Source organism: Saccopteryx bilineata, chromosome 1 (genome assembly GCF_036850765.1).
Source record: "Saccopteryx bilineata isolate mSacBil1 chromosome 1, mSacBil1_pri_phased_curated, whole genome shotgun sequence".
Classification (NCBI taxonomy): domain Eukaryota; kingdom Metazoa; phylum Chordata; class Mammalia; order Chiroptera; family Emballonuridae; genus Saccopteryx; species Saccopteryx bilineata.
This window is the reverse complement of record NC_089490.1, coordinates 29767374-29783407: the sequence shown is the minus strand read 5'-3', so window position 1 is coordinate 29783407 and position 16034 is coordinate 29767374. Positions and strand designations below refer to the sequence as shown.

Below are 16034 nucleotides of genomic sequence, written 5' to 3'. Positions count from 1 at the left end.
TCCTTTATGTCATCTGTAGTCCTCGCCAGCCTCCTTTATAACCCCACTCACCTATTTATACCTGTCTGTGAGATTTCCCCTGACACCCGAACCATCACTTCAAATTCAGTGTGTCTGACAGTTTACCTTTTTTTAAAAACAAACAAACAAAAAAAAAACTTCCTCCAAAGAACACAAACACATTGGAATGTTTTAGGTGCCTCTCACCTTAACATGTTGTGTTTAGTGTTTTGGTTTACCTTTTCTACTCCTAAATTACTTACTTGTGCATGTAATTGTTTTGCATCACCATTGCTTATTTATTTTTTCTTTTGGTTTTATTGAGATACACTGGACACACAGCACTGCACAGGTTTAAGGTGCCCCGGATGTCTTTTTGTTTACCCCCAACCAGCGTCCTTCTTTCATTCCCCATTTCTGCCTCTGGTCCCATCATCACCCCAGAGCCCCAGCCTTGAGGCTGAGTTTTTGTGTCACCTCCCTCCTCCCCCAAGAGCAGGGCTCCTTAAATCCTGTTGAATGTCGCTGCACAGCGGCTCTCCCGCAGCTCCTGTCCGTCGAGTCCACCGCCGCGGTCTCAGGCTGGGCTGGGCTCGCCCTCCCTGTTGGGGGCGTCAGTCCCTCTGCCTTCGAGCCTTTCCCTTCCATTCAGTATACAGCTAGGTCACCTTCAGAAAGAACAGCTGTGGGCCTGACCTGCGGTGGCGCAGTGGATAAAGCGTCGAACTGGAATGCTGAAGTTGCTGGTTCGAAACCCCGGGCTTGCCCGGTCAAGGCACATATGAGAAGCAACCAATGAGTCACTGTAGTGAAGCAACTACGAGTTGATGCTTCTTGCTCCCTCTCTTTCTACTCTGTCTAAAATCAACAGATAAAATCTTCCAAAAAAAAGAAAAGCTCCGTTACTGCCCTCTCCTAAAAATACCCACTGGCTCCCCATCACCTGCTGGGTGATGACTGCCATTCCTGTCCCCAACTTCATAACTGCACCCCCTGCAGCTGTGTACCCTGGAATCTCCCCACTGCAGTGCGCTGCATATGTGCACTCTGCCCAACTAAAGGGCTCTCCCGTGCCCAAGCCGGCTGTTTCCCACGCCCCGCAATAATCTTTCTTCTCACCCTTCCTCTCATCTCCTCGCCATCGTCCCCTGTGATCTGTGGTATTAATTACCCGTGTACATACATTTCTTGGACCATACACTCGTTCAGGGCAAGGGTTTGTCTTGTGTTTATTTGTGTTTCTTTTTCCAGGTACTAGCACCATCACTGGTACAAACCAGTCCCTCAAAAATAATCATTCAGTCATTTGAACAAATCATTACTGGCTCCTCAAGATTTCCAGAGTCCCCTGCTAGACTCCGTTCCTCCTCTAGATAACTATCTGTATCCGGTATTATTGTTTGCAAATAAATATCTTATTTTCTCCTTTGTACACTATTATCCTTAAGGGCAGGATTTATATCAGCTTATTTTTGGATACTCAATACTAGGCCTTATAGTAGGGACTCAGTCACTATCTAATGAATGAATGATAAAAGCAATACACTTTGCTTTGAAAGAAGAGAAAAGGCAATTGCACCAGAAAGTGTCTTGTAAAATATCAGTGTTGGAACCCGAAGGGACCTTGGAGATGATTTGTTCATTTCCCGTCATTCACTGCAGCATTTAGTGTCGTAAGGTGCGATGGATGAAAAAGTGGAGGGCTTGAGATTGCGGGGCGCAGCCTCCTTTCCGCCCACTCTTAGCATGTGTAGCTTGAATCATCAAGGAGAGGATATGTGGGTTTTGACAAATTTATTTAACCTGGAGACAAGGTGTTTTTTTTTATTCCTCCCCCCCCCCCCCAAATATCTCACTAGCAGTTTCTAAGACCTCAAGAGAGGAACTATCTTGTGTTAAGATTGTAAAACAAGTTGGGGGCAAATCCAGTGTCTTTTCCACTCTTTCCCAGACTTCAGTCTCTGAAATGATGAGACCAGTTCCTAGTCTCTCTCTTAGTATCCTCCCGTGTGTCAGTCATCACACATGGGGCCACGACCGTGGAGGTGGGTGTGGTAATGACTCGATCACCTTGCTGTTCTGGGCACACATGCCAGGATATGCACTCCTGTCACAGCAGGTTGGCTCAGTAAGATTTTCTACCTTTTCCTTCTTTCAGACCGACTGGCCGGAAGGCTACCAACTCTCCAGTGCTATGAACTTCCGCTGGCCCCAGTGCGTACCCAACAACTTAAAGACCCTGATTCCGAATGCTGGCAGCGAAGCCATCCAGCTCCTGAGAGACATGCTCCAGTGGGACCCCAAGAAACGGCCGACAGCTAGTCAGGTTTCTTCCGCTTCCTTCTGTTCGATACATGTCTAATGAAGTTCATAGCCAATGCTGAATAATTCCTACAAATCTGATAGCAAGTACCTTATTTGGTATTATGGAGGAAAAATAGTATTGAATACCACTGTAAGGTATTTTTCCCCGCCGAGAAGGAAGGAAGAGGGCTCGGAGCCACCAAGTGTGGAATAACAAAAGGCTTTATTGAGTACCGCGCATCCCGCCCGGCGAGGTTCCCTGGCCCCGAGGAAAGAAAGATGGAGGCCAGGGAAGTTGCACGGATTAAACCGCATGGGAGATATTTAAAGGGTCCCTCTAGGGAAGTGGAGCTAACATGACGTGGTAAAATCCCACTGGCTGGTAGACGATGGCTTTTTTCCAAACGGTTCCTGTGAAGCCTCCTTTTGGTGCACTTGGTTGTGGGCGGTCCTAGCCAAAGTTCGCGGGTCTGAGTTCCCCACGTGACCATCCCCCATTATCCACCGACTTTACATTCTGACCTTTTGTGTTAAATAGAAAAAGGGGCACCATTTATTCATCTGGCTACTTCCTGCTGAATAGGGGTGTCGTGGGGAGGGGGAGATCAGAAGGTGGTGACTTTGAGGGGTGTCAGGAGGAACATCTGTGTGGCCGTGAGTTGAGAAACTTTGCGGATGCAGTCCTGTAAGGATTTTTTTTAAAAAGAGGAGTAATTGGGGAATTTGCAGGGTCCAGCCTTTTGGTGAGCTGGAGATGGATGGAGTCCAGTGGTTCCGACTGCCAGTGGTCCTGTAAGGAGGCAAGCTTGAGGCAAAACTACATGTCAGGAGTGGTGTAAAAAGGGGAAAGGAAGGGGTTCCATCCATTCCCATAACCGAGACCTGTGAGGGAACTAGAGGTCCAGAGTGTGATGGCAAAACAGAGAAGGTAGCCCCCCGTGTCCACAAGAAATGAAATGGACTTACCCACTTGTTGCAGAACCCTGGGTTCTCCAAGTCCAGGCTGTGTCCTAGGACTTCGAGCGATGCACCCACCTGGCTGGATTGGCCTTCCATTTGGGCGGCTTGTCCTCCACGTAGAGGTGCTGAGGAAAAACCTGTTGCCCAAAGGGGCAATCACTCCGCCAGTGACCGGGCTGCTTGCAGTCAGGGCAGGGCTCAGTGGGCAGCCGCAGGCAGGGGCCCTGCCGGGACCAGTGGTCCTGCTTGCCACACTTAAAGCAAGCTGCTGGTGGCTCTGCTGGTCACAGGGTTGCCACAAGAGTTTGGGTTTGGAGCGTTACTTTCTGCTGCATGCGGGCCTGGCGAACAGCCTTGGCCTGTTTTTATTAGTTGGGACCATTAAAAACTTTAAATGCTGTGTTCACAGGTTCCGGATAGGGGTTTGGGGGTTTGAGAATAAGAGGAGGAGGGCTCGTGTGGAGCCCGGCACCCAGATCCTGCAGGAAACGCTGGACAGGGCAGGAACTTCCTGCAAGAAAATTGGGGTTGGACATCCTGAAAACCAGTGTAAGAGCCAATGCCAGGCTGAGAAAGGCCTGATGGAGGAGGGACTTAAGAACACAGTGAAGGGAGGGGCCCCTGGCCAGCAGGGGAGGAGAAAGAGATGGTAGTGGTGAATAAGAAACAGGTTTTTGAGAAGGGAGGGGAGGGGGCTCTCAGAGGGAAGAGACCTGAGCACAAAAGAGGTCCACAGAGGGACCAGAGAAAAGTCCTGAGAGAGGGGCACCCGCGAGGGTCAGACAGGAGGGAGAGAGAGTTGGAGTCCGCGGAGAAGGAAAGATTAGGAGTGGAGGTTTTAGGTGAGGTTTCTCTGGCCAGAAAAAGGCCTGCGCGGTGTGGAACAGGCAGCACAGAGATTAAGGAGAGGTGCGCGAATAATTAGAAGCCGTGAATGTAAGAGATCTCCAATCAATTCCCAGCTTTTTTGGCGATAGTTAAATTGGTGAGGGTGTTAACACCAAAAGTCCCTTCAGGAGGCTAGTTCAGTGGGTTCTGTGGCCTGGCCACAGCAGAGAAGAAGAACAGTTTCTTCTTCTTTAGGGAGGGAGATTCCTGTGCCCTCACAGCCGCCCTCAGTCCTCGGAGTGGTCAGTATTGAGTATTAGCATCCTAAAAACTCAAGGTCTGGCCACGGACGAAAAAGGTAAAGTGGATGCGCTTGGGGACAAGCACACACACTCGGACGGATGGAAAAGACTTCCCTGATGTAGCTATGGTTTCGGACAGGTAGTCTCGGTGGAAAGAACTAAGGGGAAGGCTGGAGACAGGGGACCTACCGCACCGTGCACCAAAGTGGGTGGAAGGTCGGAGATCCTGGTTCTTTCTCGGAGAGGACGGGAAAGGAGCGGTCCTTGCAGACTTCTAATTCCTTCCGGGTTTTCGGCACCAAAATGTAAGGTATTTTTCCCCGCTGAGAAGGAAGGAAGAGGGCTCGGAGCCACCAAGTGTGTTATAACAAAAGGCTTTATTCAGTACAGCGCATCCCTCCCGGCAAGCTTCCCTGGCCCCGAGGAAAGAAAGATGGAGGCCAGGGAAGTTGCAAAGATTAAACTGCGTGGGAGATATTTAAAGGGTCCCTCTAGGGAAGTGGAGCTAACATGACGTGGTGAAATCCCACTGGCTGGTAGACGATCTCTTTTTTCCAAACGGTTCCTGTGAAGCCTCCTTTTGGCGCACTTGGTTGTGGGCGGTCCTAGCCAAAGTTCGCGGGTCTGAGTTCCCCATGTGACCATCCCCCATTATCCACCGACCTTACAACCACTATTGGTGTATTATATATAAGAATTTAAAATAGTTTGAAACTTGCTATTTAAAGTTAAAGTAGTTAAGTTTTACAAAACAGTATAGTTGCTTTGAAAACTGGCATACAGTTCACAATACATCACCATATAAGTAGAAATGAAAATATGCAGATTTATCTACCTGTATTTGGAAAATGTTTTCATATATATTCTCTATGAGTTAAAATTATACAGTGATTTGTTTAGAAGGCAGTGCTGGTTGTTGAAAGGGAATTGGAGAATATCTTGTAAAATCCAGCTGCTCATTTTACAGATGACAGAGAACCCCGTGAGATTATTCTTCTTCTTTTCATTCTGTAAATGAGACTCCATGAGATGGGTATTACTCTTTTCATTCTATAAATGAGAAAACTGAATCTGAACATTTAAATGATCTGCCGTAATCACCCATTTAGTAACTAGTTAGTACAGATAATGCAACCAGCTGCACTTCAGTCACACAAGGGCAGGTCTTCTGACACCGTACCTCCTGTTTTCTCTACTCACCCACCCCCAGGCCACCTTGACTTGGATTATAAAAGTCACCCGAAAGAGGCGTGGTCCTGTGGCCTCCACCCTCCCATGCCTCCACCCTCAGCTGCCTTTCACATTCAGCCCCTTCTCACCTCGTCTCGTTGACAATTTTATTGCTCAGGGACTGAAAAAGTGGTGACCAGTTCTAATCAGACATGATGATTTGGCTAAGCAAAAATGATGGTGACGTTTGAAGATAGTTCCAATGTGATGTTAGAATTTGTGGGAGCTGGAGAGTTTGGTGGTTGGGAGATCAAAGACTTGCAGAGAAGCCGCTTCCCAAAGACTCGAAGGAGAAAGAGCTATTTGGGGCCATAAGGTGGTTTTGGATGGTTCAAGAGGGGTGGAGAGCTCTCAGAAATGCACTTCTAGGGATGAAATTCACAAACATTCTCAGGGCAGGAAGGAATCTTTCTGACAGACTCCATGTTTCAAAGGACACACAAGAGATGAAGAGGAAAAGATTCTGTGACAAGGAACCAAGACAGCAGAGCATGCTTTTAAGAAATAGTGGCAGAGAAGCTAGGGCAGGCTAGCTGCTATCAGGGGGTGGGGTGGGGGTCGAGGGACTGAGCCAAAGGAAAAAAAAAGAGAGAAAAACTCACAGACAGGGACGAGAGTGTGGTGATTGCCAGCGGGAGGTGGAGGAGGACAGGAGACAAAGGGTGAGAGACAGAGACTTGACTTGAGGTGATAAATCCAGAACCCGGGGTACAGATGATGCATTGTGCACCTGACACCTGTATAGTTTTATTAACCGGTGTCACCCCAATAATTCAATAAAAAGGAAAAATAGTAAAAATTTAAAAATAATAAAAATAGAAATAGTCCTGAATCAGTTGAGACTTGCAGAAATGAGGCTACAGAACAGCCTGTTCAGATTGGCTGCCAGGGCCCACGGCCAGAGTATCCACATTGTTTGCCTCTGTGTTTATGCTTGTAGTGGTGGTTGCCGGTGTTTGTAACTATGTTCCAGAGTAATTAAGAACGGTTATGTTCTGTTCAGTGATTTTTATTCAAAAAGACTAGGGAAGACAGGGAATGTCTCAGAAAGACTTGTAACATTTATCCCTTAGCTACGGAGACAGCTGGATTCTTCAGAACAACTCCCCCGGTTGATTGCCAGTTGTTCCTGATGGCAGGGTGCGGCTCTGTCAGGTGTTACTCTCTCGGCCTTCCTGGGGTAAAGGCAGATGTATTCGCGTATTTTACCCTTGATTCTTCAGGGTCTGCCAGGATCATTGTGTTTGGCTCTTCCGGTTTTGTATTTCTTCTATTTTCTATGGAAAGGGAAAGGTGAAGCGTTATATGAATATTTCAGACATATAGTAAATACGTTACAAAGCTAGAATCTGTGTTGAGCAAGAACACTTTTCAGAAGTGGCAGAGGTGACAGCAGTGTAACCAACTGCTTGAGCCAAATAGTTTGAAGTACGTGCATTTGATGGTATTTTAGATAAGAAGAATCACAAGGAGTGTTACAGATTCAAGGTCCTGTTTTGTCCATCGTTGGTTGGGGCTAAGGAATGATAGTAAACTGGTTACCTGCAAGGTAGCCCCGTGCGCCTGGTGGAGTTAACCTTCCCGGCTAGACTTTTCTCTTAAACGCGGCCACGTTTGTCATTGCAGGCGCTCCGATATTCCTACTTCCAGATCGGGCACCCGCTGGGCATCGCACAGAGCCTGCAGGACTCCGGAAAGCCACAGAAGGACAGCCTGGAGAAGGCAGGCCCCCTGCCGCACATGAAGCCCGTCCCTCCTGCCCAGCCCCCTGCCAAGCCACACGCGCGGATTTCTTCCAGACAACAGCAAGCCAGCCAGCCGCCTCAGCACCTCCTGTACGCGTACAAAGCCGAGGCTCCCAGGGCAGACCACCCAAGCCATCTTCTGGAGGACAAGCCAAGCCCACTGCTCTTCCCATCTCTCCACACCAAGAATTCTCAGGCGGTAAGTGGCGAAGATTCACTAGTGGGCCTCGTGTCTGGCCTGTTCCTCCACTGACTGCACTTACTGTGTGAGCTGTTTTCTTTTTCAGCATATAAAGTCTAATTATAATAAATTCATCTTTGTGGTGTCATGGAATTGCAAAAAGAGCTTTGGCCTTGGAGTTAAAGGTCTAAGTTCAAGTTCTGGCTCTGCCTATTGGTCGCAGCGCCGTGTGGCTCAGTGCTGGGTGTCGCCGCCAGGTTGCCAGGGTCTCCAGTCTCAGTTCCGCCGTGCTCGATGGCCCTCTGCTCACGACCGGCCTCTCTGTTCCTCATTTCCTTCCTGTGAAAGAGGGATGACGGTAGCACCTGCCTGACAGAATACTTTTGAGGACTAAATGAGTTAATCAATACTTGAAGGAGTTTAAACTAATACTTGGGGCCTAATAGGAACTCAATAAATGGTAGTCATTGTTACTAGTCCCTGTGGACTCAGTTTCCTCATCTGTAAAAGAAGATCGTTATGTCTCTCTTGCCCACTGGACAGGGCTGTTCCTGAGGATCAGAAGTCCTGCTGCTGGTCAAGAGATTTGAAAATCATAAGCCCCCTACTACTACTTGTAGGTTATTATTCCCATGAACGCCCTCAGTGGCTGTTAACGCCGGGCTGTTCCCTGAGCCCGGATCGTGCTTCTCCTCCCGGGCAGGAGTGCGAAAGGAGACACTGAGTGTTAAATTTAATCAAATGGTAAACCTGGCCCGGGTGTCTAGTTACCAGTAGCTTTATAATGCTGTGTGAAAGTCTGATCTTCTGACGCCTTTATGCAAATATAAGACTTGCTCTGTCAACTAGCATCCACTCACAGGGTGGTGGCTCCCGGCCAGGACAGCACACGACACTGCGTGAGGTTACAGGGCGGTGTCTCTGGACCGTTTGCCTCGCCGCAGCCCGTGACTTGAAAGCAATGTGTGTTTGGAAATTTCCTCTTATGGTTAATTCTGTAGTTAAATCATCTCCAGGTCTACCACGAGGGCATTATTTGTATTGTTTTCTGTAAAAGAGCCAGATGACCGACATCCTAGCTATATTCTCATACATCTTTATTTATAACACTATAAATCGTGTTAACTCTTTGAGATGAGGCCTGAATGAAAATCCCGCCATCTTCCCAGTATGGGAGAAGTACCTTAGATTTCCTATTTCAAAATCCTTGCCTTATACAGCGTGGTGTCCCCTGTGTGTCACCCGTGCGGGGAGGTGAGAGACGGGGCTCTGGGGGTGTGTTTCCCCTGGCTGTCCTTTCAGACAAGCAGTGCATATTGGGGGGTGAGGCGCCTCAGGACCCTCCTTTTCATGACCAGGAAAGCTCAGCACGGGGTTACCCACGGCTGACCTCCATTAACGCCAGGTACGGCTTCTCTCCTCTCTCCGTGTGAACACAGAAAATCCTCGCTGGGCTGGAGCCCAGAAACGGGGAGATCAAGCCAAAGAGCCGGAGAAGGTGGGGCCTCGTTTCCAGGTCCACGAAGGATTCCGATGACTGGACTGACCTAGAGGACTTGGACTTCAGTCCGTCCCTCGCCAGGACCGACCTGAAAAACAAGAAGAGGCAGAGCGACGAGACCCTCTGCAGGCAAGTGTGCGGCTCCTGTCTGTCCACGGACCCCGTCTGGGGTCCGGGAGCTGACCGCTACCCGTCTGGGGTCCGGGAGCTGACCGCTACCCGTCTGGGGTCCGGGAGCTGACCGTTACCCGTCTGGGGTCCGGGAGCTGACCGTTACCCGTCTGGGGTCCGGGAGCTGACCGTTACCCGTCTGGGGTCCGGGAGCTGACTGTTACCCGTCTGGGGATGCTCTCTAAGCCGTGTTCTCTCAATTCAGATTCGAGAGTGTTCTGGACCTGAAGCCCCCGGAGCCCGCGGGGACAGGGAACAGCGCCCCCACCCAGACTTCGCACCCAAGGCGGGACACGCCGACCCTGAGGTCTGCGGCCAAGCAGCACTACTTGAAGCACTCCCGCTACTTGCCTGGTAGCGTAAACACTTGCCTTTCCTCTGCCCACTGGTGGGAAACCACCTCCCTCGTATCATAGGTTCCCAGAGGTCCTGTTGGAAGGCAGGTTGCTCGGGGCTTCTCTTCAGCACTGCTGGGAGCATCGTGAAAATATTTGAGCCCAGGCCTCATGGTTCTATTTTCTATACATAGTTGCCTAAGAGAAGAAATTTGGTAGAGGAAACTGGTTCCAGCCCCCAGGGAGGGGGGAGGAACCGGTGAGAGCCAGGCAGCGTGCCTGAGGCCTCCCCCGAGAAATCTGCAGCATTGGAACCAAGCGGGAATGCGGGTGGCCTAGAGCAGTGGTCCCCAACCTTTTTTGGGCCACGGACCGGTTTAATGTCAGAAAATATTTTCATGGACTGGCCTTTAGGGTGGAACGGATAAATGTATCACGTGACCGAGACAAGCGTCAAGAGTGCGTCTTAGACGGATGTAACAGAGGGAATCTGGTCATTTTTAAAAAATAAAACATCGTTCAGACTTAAATATAAATAAAATGGAAATAATGTAAGTTATTTATTCCTTCTCTGTGGACCGGTACCAAATAGCCCATGGACCGGTACCGGTCCATGGTCCCGGGGGTTGGGGAACACTGGTCTAGAGGGAAGGTGGTTTGGCTTGAGGTTAAGGTCAAGCAGCCTTGGACACGAGGGAGTTGGTACAGATTGGAATGAGGGCCGTTGGTACAGATTGGAGTCATCAGCGTAGGATGGCGATAATGTCCAAGTCAGGGGAAAAGACGGAATCCCAAAGGACAGAAGGAAGAAAGGAGTGAGAACAGATAGCCACAGAAGTCGGGGCTTTGGAGGAACTTAGATGACAGAGAGGGGACAAGTAGGAATGTCCAGGACAGCACCAGAGGGGGTCAAGACATAAGATAAGGGACAGGCCTGACCAGGCAGTGGTGTAGTCGATAGAGTGTTGGACTGGGATGAGGAGGACCCAGGTTTGAAACCCTGAGGTTGCCGGTTTGAACATAGGCTTATCTGGCTTAGCACAGGCTCACTAGCTTGAGCACAGGGTCACTGGCTTGAGCGCAGGGTCACTGGCTTGAGGGTGACATCGTAGACCTGACCCTATGGTCACTCAATCTGCTGTAGTCCCCGATCAAGGCACGTATGAGAAAGCAACCAATGAACAACTAAGGTGCCGCAACAAAGAATGGATGCTTCTCATCTCTCTCCCTTCCTGCCTGTCTGTCCCTATCTGTCCCTCTCTCTGTCCTTCTTTCTGTCTCTGTCACACATAAAAAAAGACAAAGGACAGCTTTTTTTGGTAGAAGTTTAAGACGCCTCTCTGAGGCTGCCCATCGGTGAGACAACGTGCTAAACCCAGAGACGGCATCTTTCCTTTTCACTGTTTTGCTGAGATTCTTGAACCGTAGAAACTGTTTGACAAAGTGTGGTTCCGCGTTATTTCATCTCTGGAGTGTGGTGCAAGATTAAATGCACAGTTTGCATTTTAAACTCATTTCTTCCCTATTAGGAATAAATATAAGAAACGGCATACTCCCAACTCCGGGCAAGGATTTTATTCCATCCAATCCGTGGTCTAGTTCGGGTTTGTCTGGGAAGTCTTCAGGGACGGTGTCAGTCATCAGCAAAATAAATTCAGGTGAGTGATAATTATGAACTCCTAAGTGACAAGAAGCCAATTCTCTGGATGTGGCAGAGAGGGTACAGAGACGAGGGGACAAGCTGTGGAGCCACGGGGGCCTTCCTGGTACGAAAGCCCTGGGCCTTGTTTCCTGGTCTCTGCTCCTGTCTGGGCAACGGGCCTGTGGACTCAGCCTGCTCCACAGGGTCTCCTTCAAGAGTACCAAGGGAGAAAAGCATAGTCTTGACTCATGGGAAAAACAAAAATAGCTTCACAGAGTCTTATAAAAAATAAGCACAGAGTCTGACCCCTGAGGCGCCCCTCTGTGGGGTGCGTCCTCCGGAAGCTACACTCAACTCCATCTGCCTTGCCCCAGCCTGCCCGCTCTCTGATAACCCAGCCCCAGTGCCCAGAGCCTCAGCACTTCCTCGGGAAGACAGTGCGGAAGGTCTGCTTCCCAGTTTTGTAAATGGGTGGTGAATTCCTTAAGCTTCGCTGGGTAACCCTGCTCCCAGCTGGCCGTTTCCCACCTGCTTGTCTCCCACACAGGCACCCCACACTCTGCCCCTCCCCTCCCACACAGGCACCCCACACTCTGCCCCTCCCCTCCCACACAGGCACCCCACACTCTGCCCCTCCCCTCCCACACAGGCACCCCACACTCTGCCCCTCCCCTCCCACACAGGCACCCCACACTCTGCCCCTCCTCTCCCACACAGGCACCCCACACTCTGCCCCTCCCCTCCCACACAGGCACCCCACACTCTGCCCCTCCCCTCCCACACAGGCACCCCACACTCTGCCCCTCCCCTCCCACACAGGCACCCCACACTCTGCCCCTCCCCTCCCACACAGGCACCCCACACTCTGCCCCTCCCCTCCCACACAGGCACCCCACACTCTGCCCCTCCCCTCCCACACAGGCACCCCACACTCTGCCCCTCCCCTCCCACATCGCCCTGCAGACATCAGGCTTCACTTTCCCTGCCTTTATCCATCATTTATTACAATACTAAAGAGAAGAAAATAATATATCAGCCCTGGCCAGTTGGCTCACTGGTAGGGTGTCGGCCTGGAGTGTAGATGTCCCGGGTTTGATTCCCAGTCGGGGCACACAGGAGAGGTGACCATCTGCCTCTCCACCCCTCTCTCTCACTTCTCTCTCTCTCTGTCCCCCACAGCCATGGCTCAATTGGTTCGAGCACATTGGCCTTGGGCACTGAGGATGGCTCTGTAGAGCTTTTATCTCAAGCACTAAAAATAGCTCCGTTGCAAGCATGGCCACAGACAGGGGTTGCTGGATGGATCCTGGTCGGGCACATGCAAGAGTCTGTCTCTCTATCTCCCCTCCTCTCATTTGGAAAAAGAAGAAAAATAAATAAATAAATAAGAAAGTAATATATCAACATCCATGTACCCCCTGCCAGCTTAAGAAGTCAGATTTTGCAAATAGACCTGAAGCCCAGTGTCTAGGCCTTTCCCCCATTTTCTGTCTTTCTATCCCTGCACCCCCAACCCCTACCGGATTTGAGTGTTTCCTATTTCCATACTTTTTAAAAAAAATTTTCTGAAATGAGAAGTGGGGGATGGGGGGTTGGGGGCAGACAGACTCCCACATGCACCCAACTGGGATCCACCTGGCATGCCCATTAGGGGGCGATGCTCTGCCCATCTGGGGTGTTGCTCTGCTGCAATTGGAGCCATTCTAGCATCTGAGGCTGAGGCTATGGAGCCATCCTCAGCACCTGGGCCAACTTTGCTCCAATGGAGCCTTGGCTACAGGAGGGGAAGAGAGAGATAAAGGAGAGGGGGAGGGGTGGAGAAGCAGATGGGTGCTTCTCCTCTATGCCCTGGCCGGGAATTGAACCCAGGACTTCCACACACCAGGCCGATGCTCTACCGCTGAGCCAATTGGCCAAGGCCTATTTCCATACTTTTAAATATATATATATTTTTAAATACATATATTTATATTTATATATATATGTATGCACATACATGAAATACATAGTATTGTTTTTGCGTGTTTTAAAATTTATATGCATATAATCCTGGATCTTCACTAAACTCATTTTAATCATTTATGGCCCTGGCCAGGTGGCTCAGCGGATAGAGTGTTGGCCCGGCATGTAGACATCCCAGCTTCAATTCCCCTGTTGGGGCACACATGAGAAGCAACCATCTGCTTCTCTTCCCTTTCCTCTCCCCCTTCCTCTCTCCCTTCTCTCCCTTTCCCCCTCCCATAGCCAGTGGCTTGATTGATCTGGGCATCACCCCAGGCACTTAGGATAGCTCAGTTTATTTGAGCATCAGCCTTAGACCGGGGTTGCCAGTGTGTCTCTTTTGGGACACATGCAGGAGTCTATCTCCCCTCCTCTCACTTAAAAAATAATAATATATTATGCATGTAGCAATTATACATATATAAAATATGTATCATTATATATCATACTCTATATACAACATATAACCATACAATGCCATCATTTATTACTTCTAGTAGACCATAGTTTGCCCCCTCTCTTCTTGATGAACATGTAAGTTGTTTATAATTTTTGCTGTTAGAGAGTGTGCTGAAGTGGGCGTGGCTGTGCACCTGCGTGAGGGTTTCTCTGGCTATGCTGTAAACACACTAGGTTACAGGGTGTGCTCGTCTTTGACTTTACAGGTGTTGCCAAATTGCTCTCCAGCAGGGTATGGGAGTGGTGCTGCATCCTTGATGCCACTTGGTACTGTCACAATTATAAAATTTGTGCTGATGTGATGAGTGTGAAATGGCATTTATTGTGGCTTAAACCTGCATGCCTTGTTTATTAATGAGGTTGAGCATCTTTTCTTGTATTAATTGTCCATTTTTTTTCCTTTTGTGACTTTACCTGTTCAACTTCTCATCCCCATTTTCTTCTTATCTATTTATTCACCTAAAATGCAAAATCTGCTCTGAGTGATTGCCAGGAACGCTCTGTATTGGAAAGACATAGAGCGGCTCTACCACTCAGTAACTCTTAACGACTCTAACTCCCACTTGCATAATAATATTCTTCATCATTCAATGTATAGTTTTAAGCTGTAATAATACGACTTATAGATATTTACTTTCCCATCCAATATATATTGATTACTAGCTATATGTAAGGCATTCCATTAACTTCCTAGAATACTAAGATGAGTAGCATATTTTTCTGGCCCTTAAAGCACTCTCAAGATGTAAATGATGTAATAAGTGAATCTATGTAATATAATCTTAATAATGGTTAATTATTCTGAGTATAAAATTAGTACAGACAAGAGTACTTAGTGTAGAATTACTTGTAGTAGCCAAATATACTGCTCACAAAAATTAAGGGATATTTCAAAATGAAGATGAAGCAATAAAATATCCCCTAACTTTTGTGAACAGTGTAATTAGCATAACTTGTGTTTTGATCAGTAAGAGAATGGTTAAGTGAATTATGGTTTAGCCATATTCTAGAAATAGCATACACTGACATGAAGGGAAACTGTTCTTTATTATGGGGGAGCAGATTTCAGAACAGGCTAAACGAATTATAGCAAACAAAAGAAAACTCCAAATTTCCTTTTTCTTTAAACAAACCAGCTATCTTCCACATGGGTCCGGGCTACGGGAGCAGCACTGCCCCCCCTTCTTTCTGACAGTGTTGTGTGCTAGAATGCTCTGGTTAGAATATGGGTTTTTTTATCATCATTCTTCCCCCCTCCTCCAAAATAAAAGCCTCAGTGCTTTATTGTTCTGCACTGCTGCCCTTTAACCCTGTTGGTGTCACGTGCGCGTGACTTTGTACTAATAAACTTTTTTTTCGCAAATCAGTTGGTTCCAGCTCTCCAAGTTCTAGTGGACTGACTGGAAACTATATCCCTTCCTTTCTGAAAAAGGAAGTTGGTTCTGCTGTGCAGAGGGTACACTTGGCACCTATCCCAGACCCTTCCCCTGGTAAGTCCCAGTTTGGATTATTCATGAATTGATTCAACAGACAGACAGTCACCGAGCAACTGCTTTGTAGTTGTAGGCACTGAACAGGCCATGGTGCGGGTCCAGGCTCCACCCGGGAAGGAGGCGGACCGAACCCCTGTCCTCGCGGAACTTGCACTCTATACGTGACAAGTGCACCAGCTGAGATGCTCCTGCTAAGGAGGAGATAAAGTGGGCGGGAAATAGGGAGTGTGGGGGGTTGGAGTGTGGGGTGCAGATTGCGGGTGTAGGTAGGGTAGCCAGAGCAGACCTCACTGCAGAGGAGATGCTCAGGAAAGACGGGAAGGAGGTGAGCGAGCAAGCTGGGCCATGTGGGGGAGACTGTCCCAAACACGGGACTCTGAGTGTGTGGGCTTTAGTGAGACAGGCCAGGCATACTCAGCGGACGTGGAGGCGGAGTACAGCGGTGGCGGCGTGAGCGAGAGGAGGGGAGTAGGAAGGGAAGGCCGGGGAGGCGAGAGGAGGCCCGTTGGTAGGAGACCCTGTGGCCACCACAAGCTGGTTTCCATGGACTCTGAGCGACATCGGAGCCACTGGAGGGTTTTGGCAGAGGAGCGAGGCGGTCTGATCTCCATCTTCCAGGCTCACTGCAGGGCTGGTTGTCACTAGACTGCAGGGGGGGAGCAAGGCTGGCAGCTGTGCACCCGTGGGCAGGCCTACTGTCCTCGCAGGGGTGGGGCTGGCCTGCGCTGGGTGACGGTAGTTGAGCTGGGCCCGAGTCTGGCTATATTTGGAAGGGAGAGCCAATAGGATTTGCTGACAGATGACAAGTGGAATATGAGAAGAAGAGAGGAGTCAGAATGACACCCGTGTCTTTGGCCTGACAGCTGTAGAAATGGGCTGCCT

General features: G+C 49.2%; 1 protein-coding gene across 1 annotated transcript in view; it reads left to right on the top strand.

The window, feature by feature from the left end:
* Positions 1–16034, top strand: part of CILK1 (ciliogenesis associated kinase 1) — a 40922-nt gene that overhangs the window by 20840 nt on the left and 4048 nt on the right. Inside the window, exons 7-12 of the mRNA XM_066252603.1 lie at positions 2159–2326; positions 7251–7568; positions 8990–9180; positions 9428–9576; positions 11087–11215; positions 15027–15149. Of these exons, the coding sequence (XP_066108700.1) occupies positions 2159–2326; positions 7251–7568; positions 8990–9180; positions 9428–9576; positions 11087–11215; positions 15027–15149 (1078 nt within the window). The remainder of the gene's footprint in view (positions 1–2158; positions 2327–7250; positions 7569–8989; positions 9181–9427; positions 9577–11086; positions 11216–15026; positions 15150–16034) is intronic.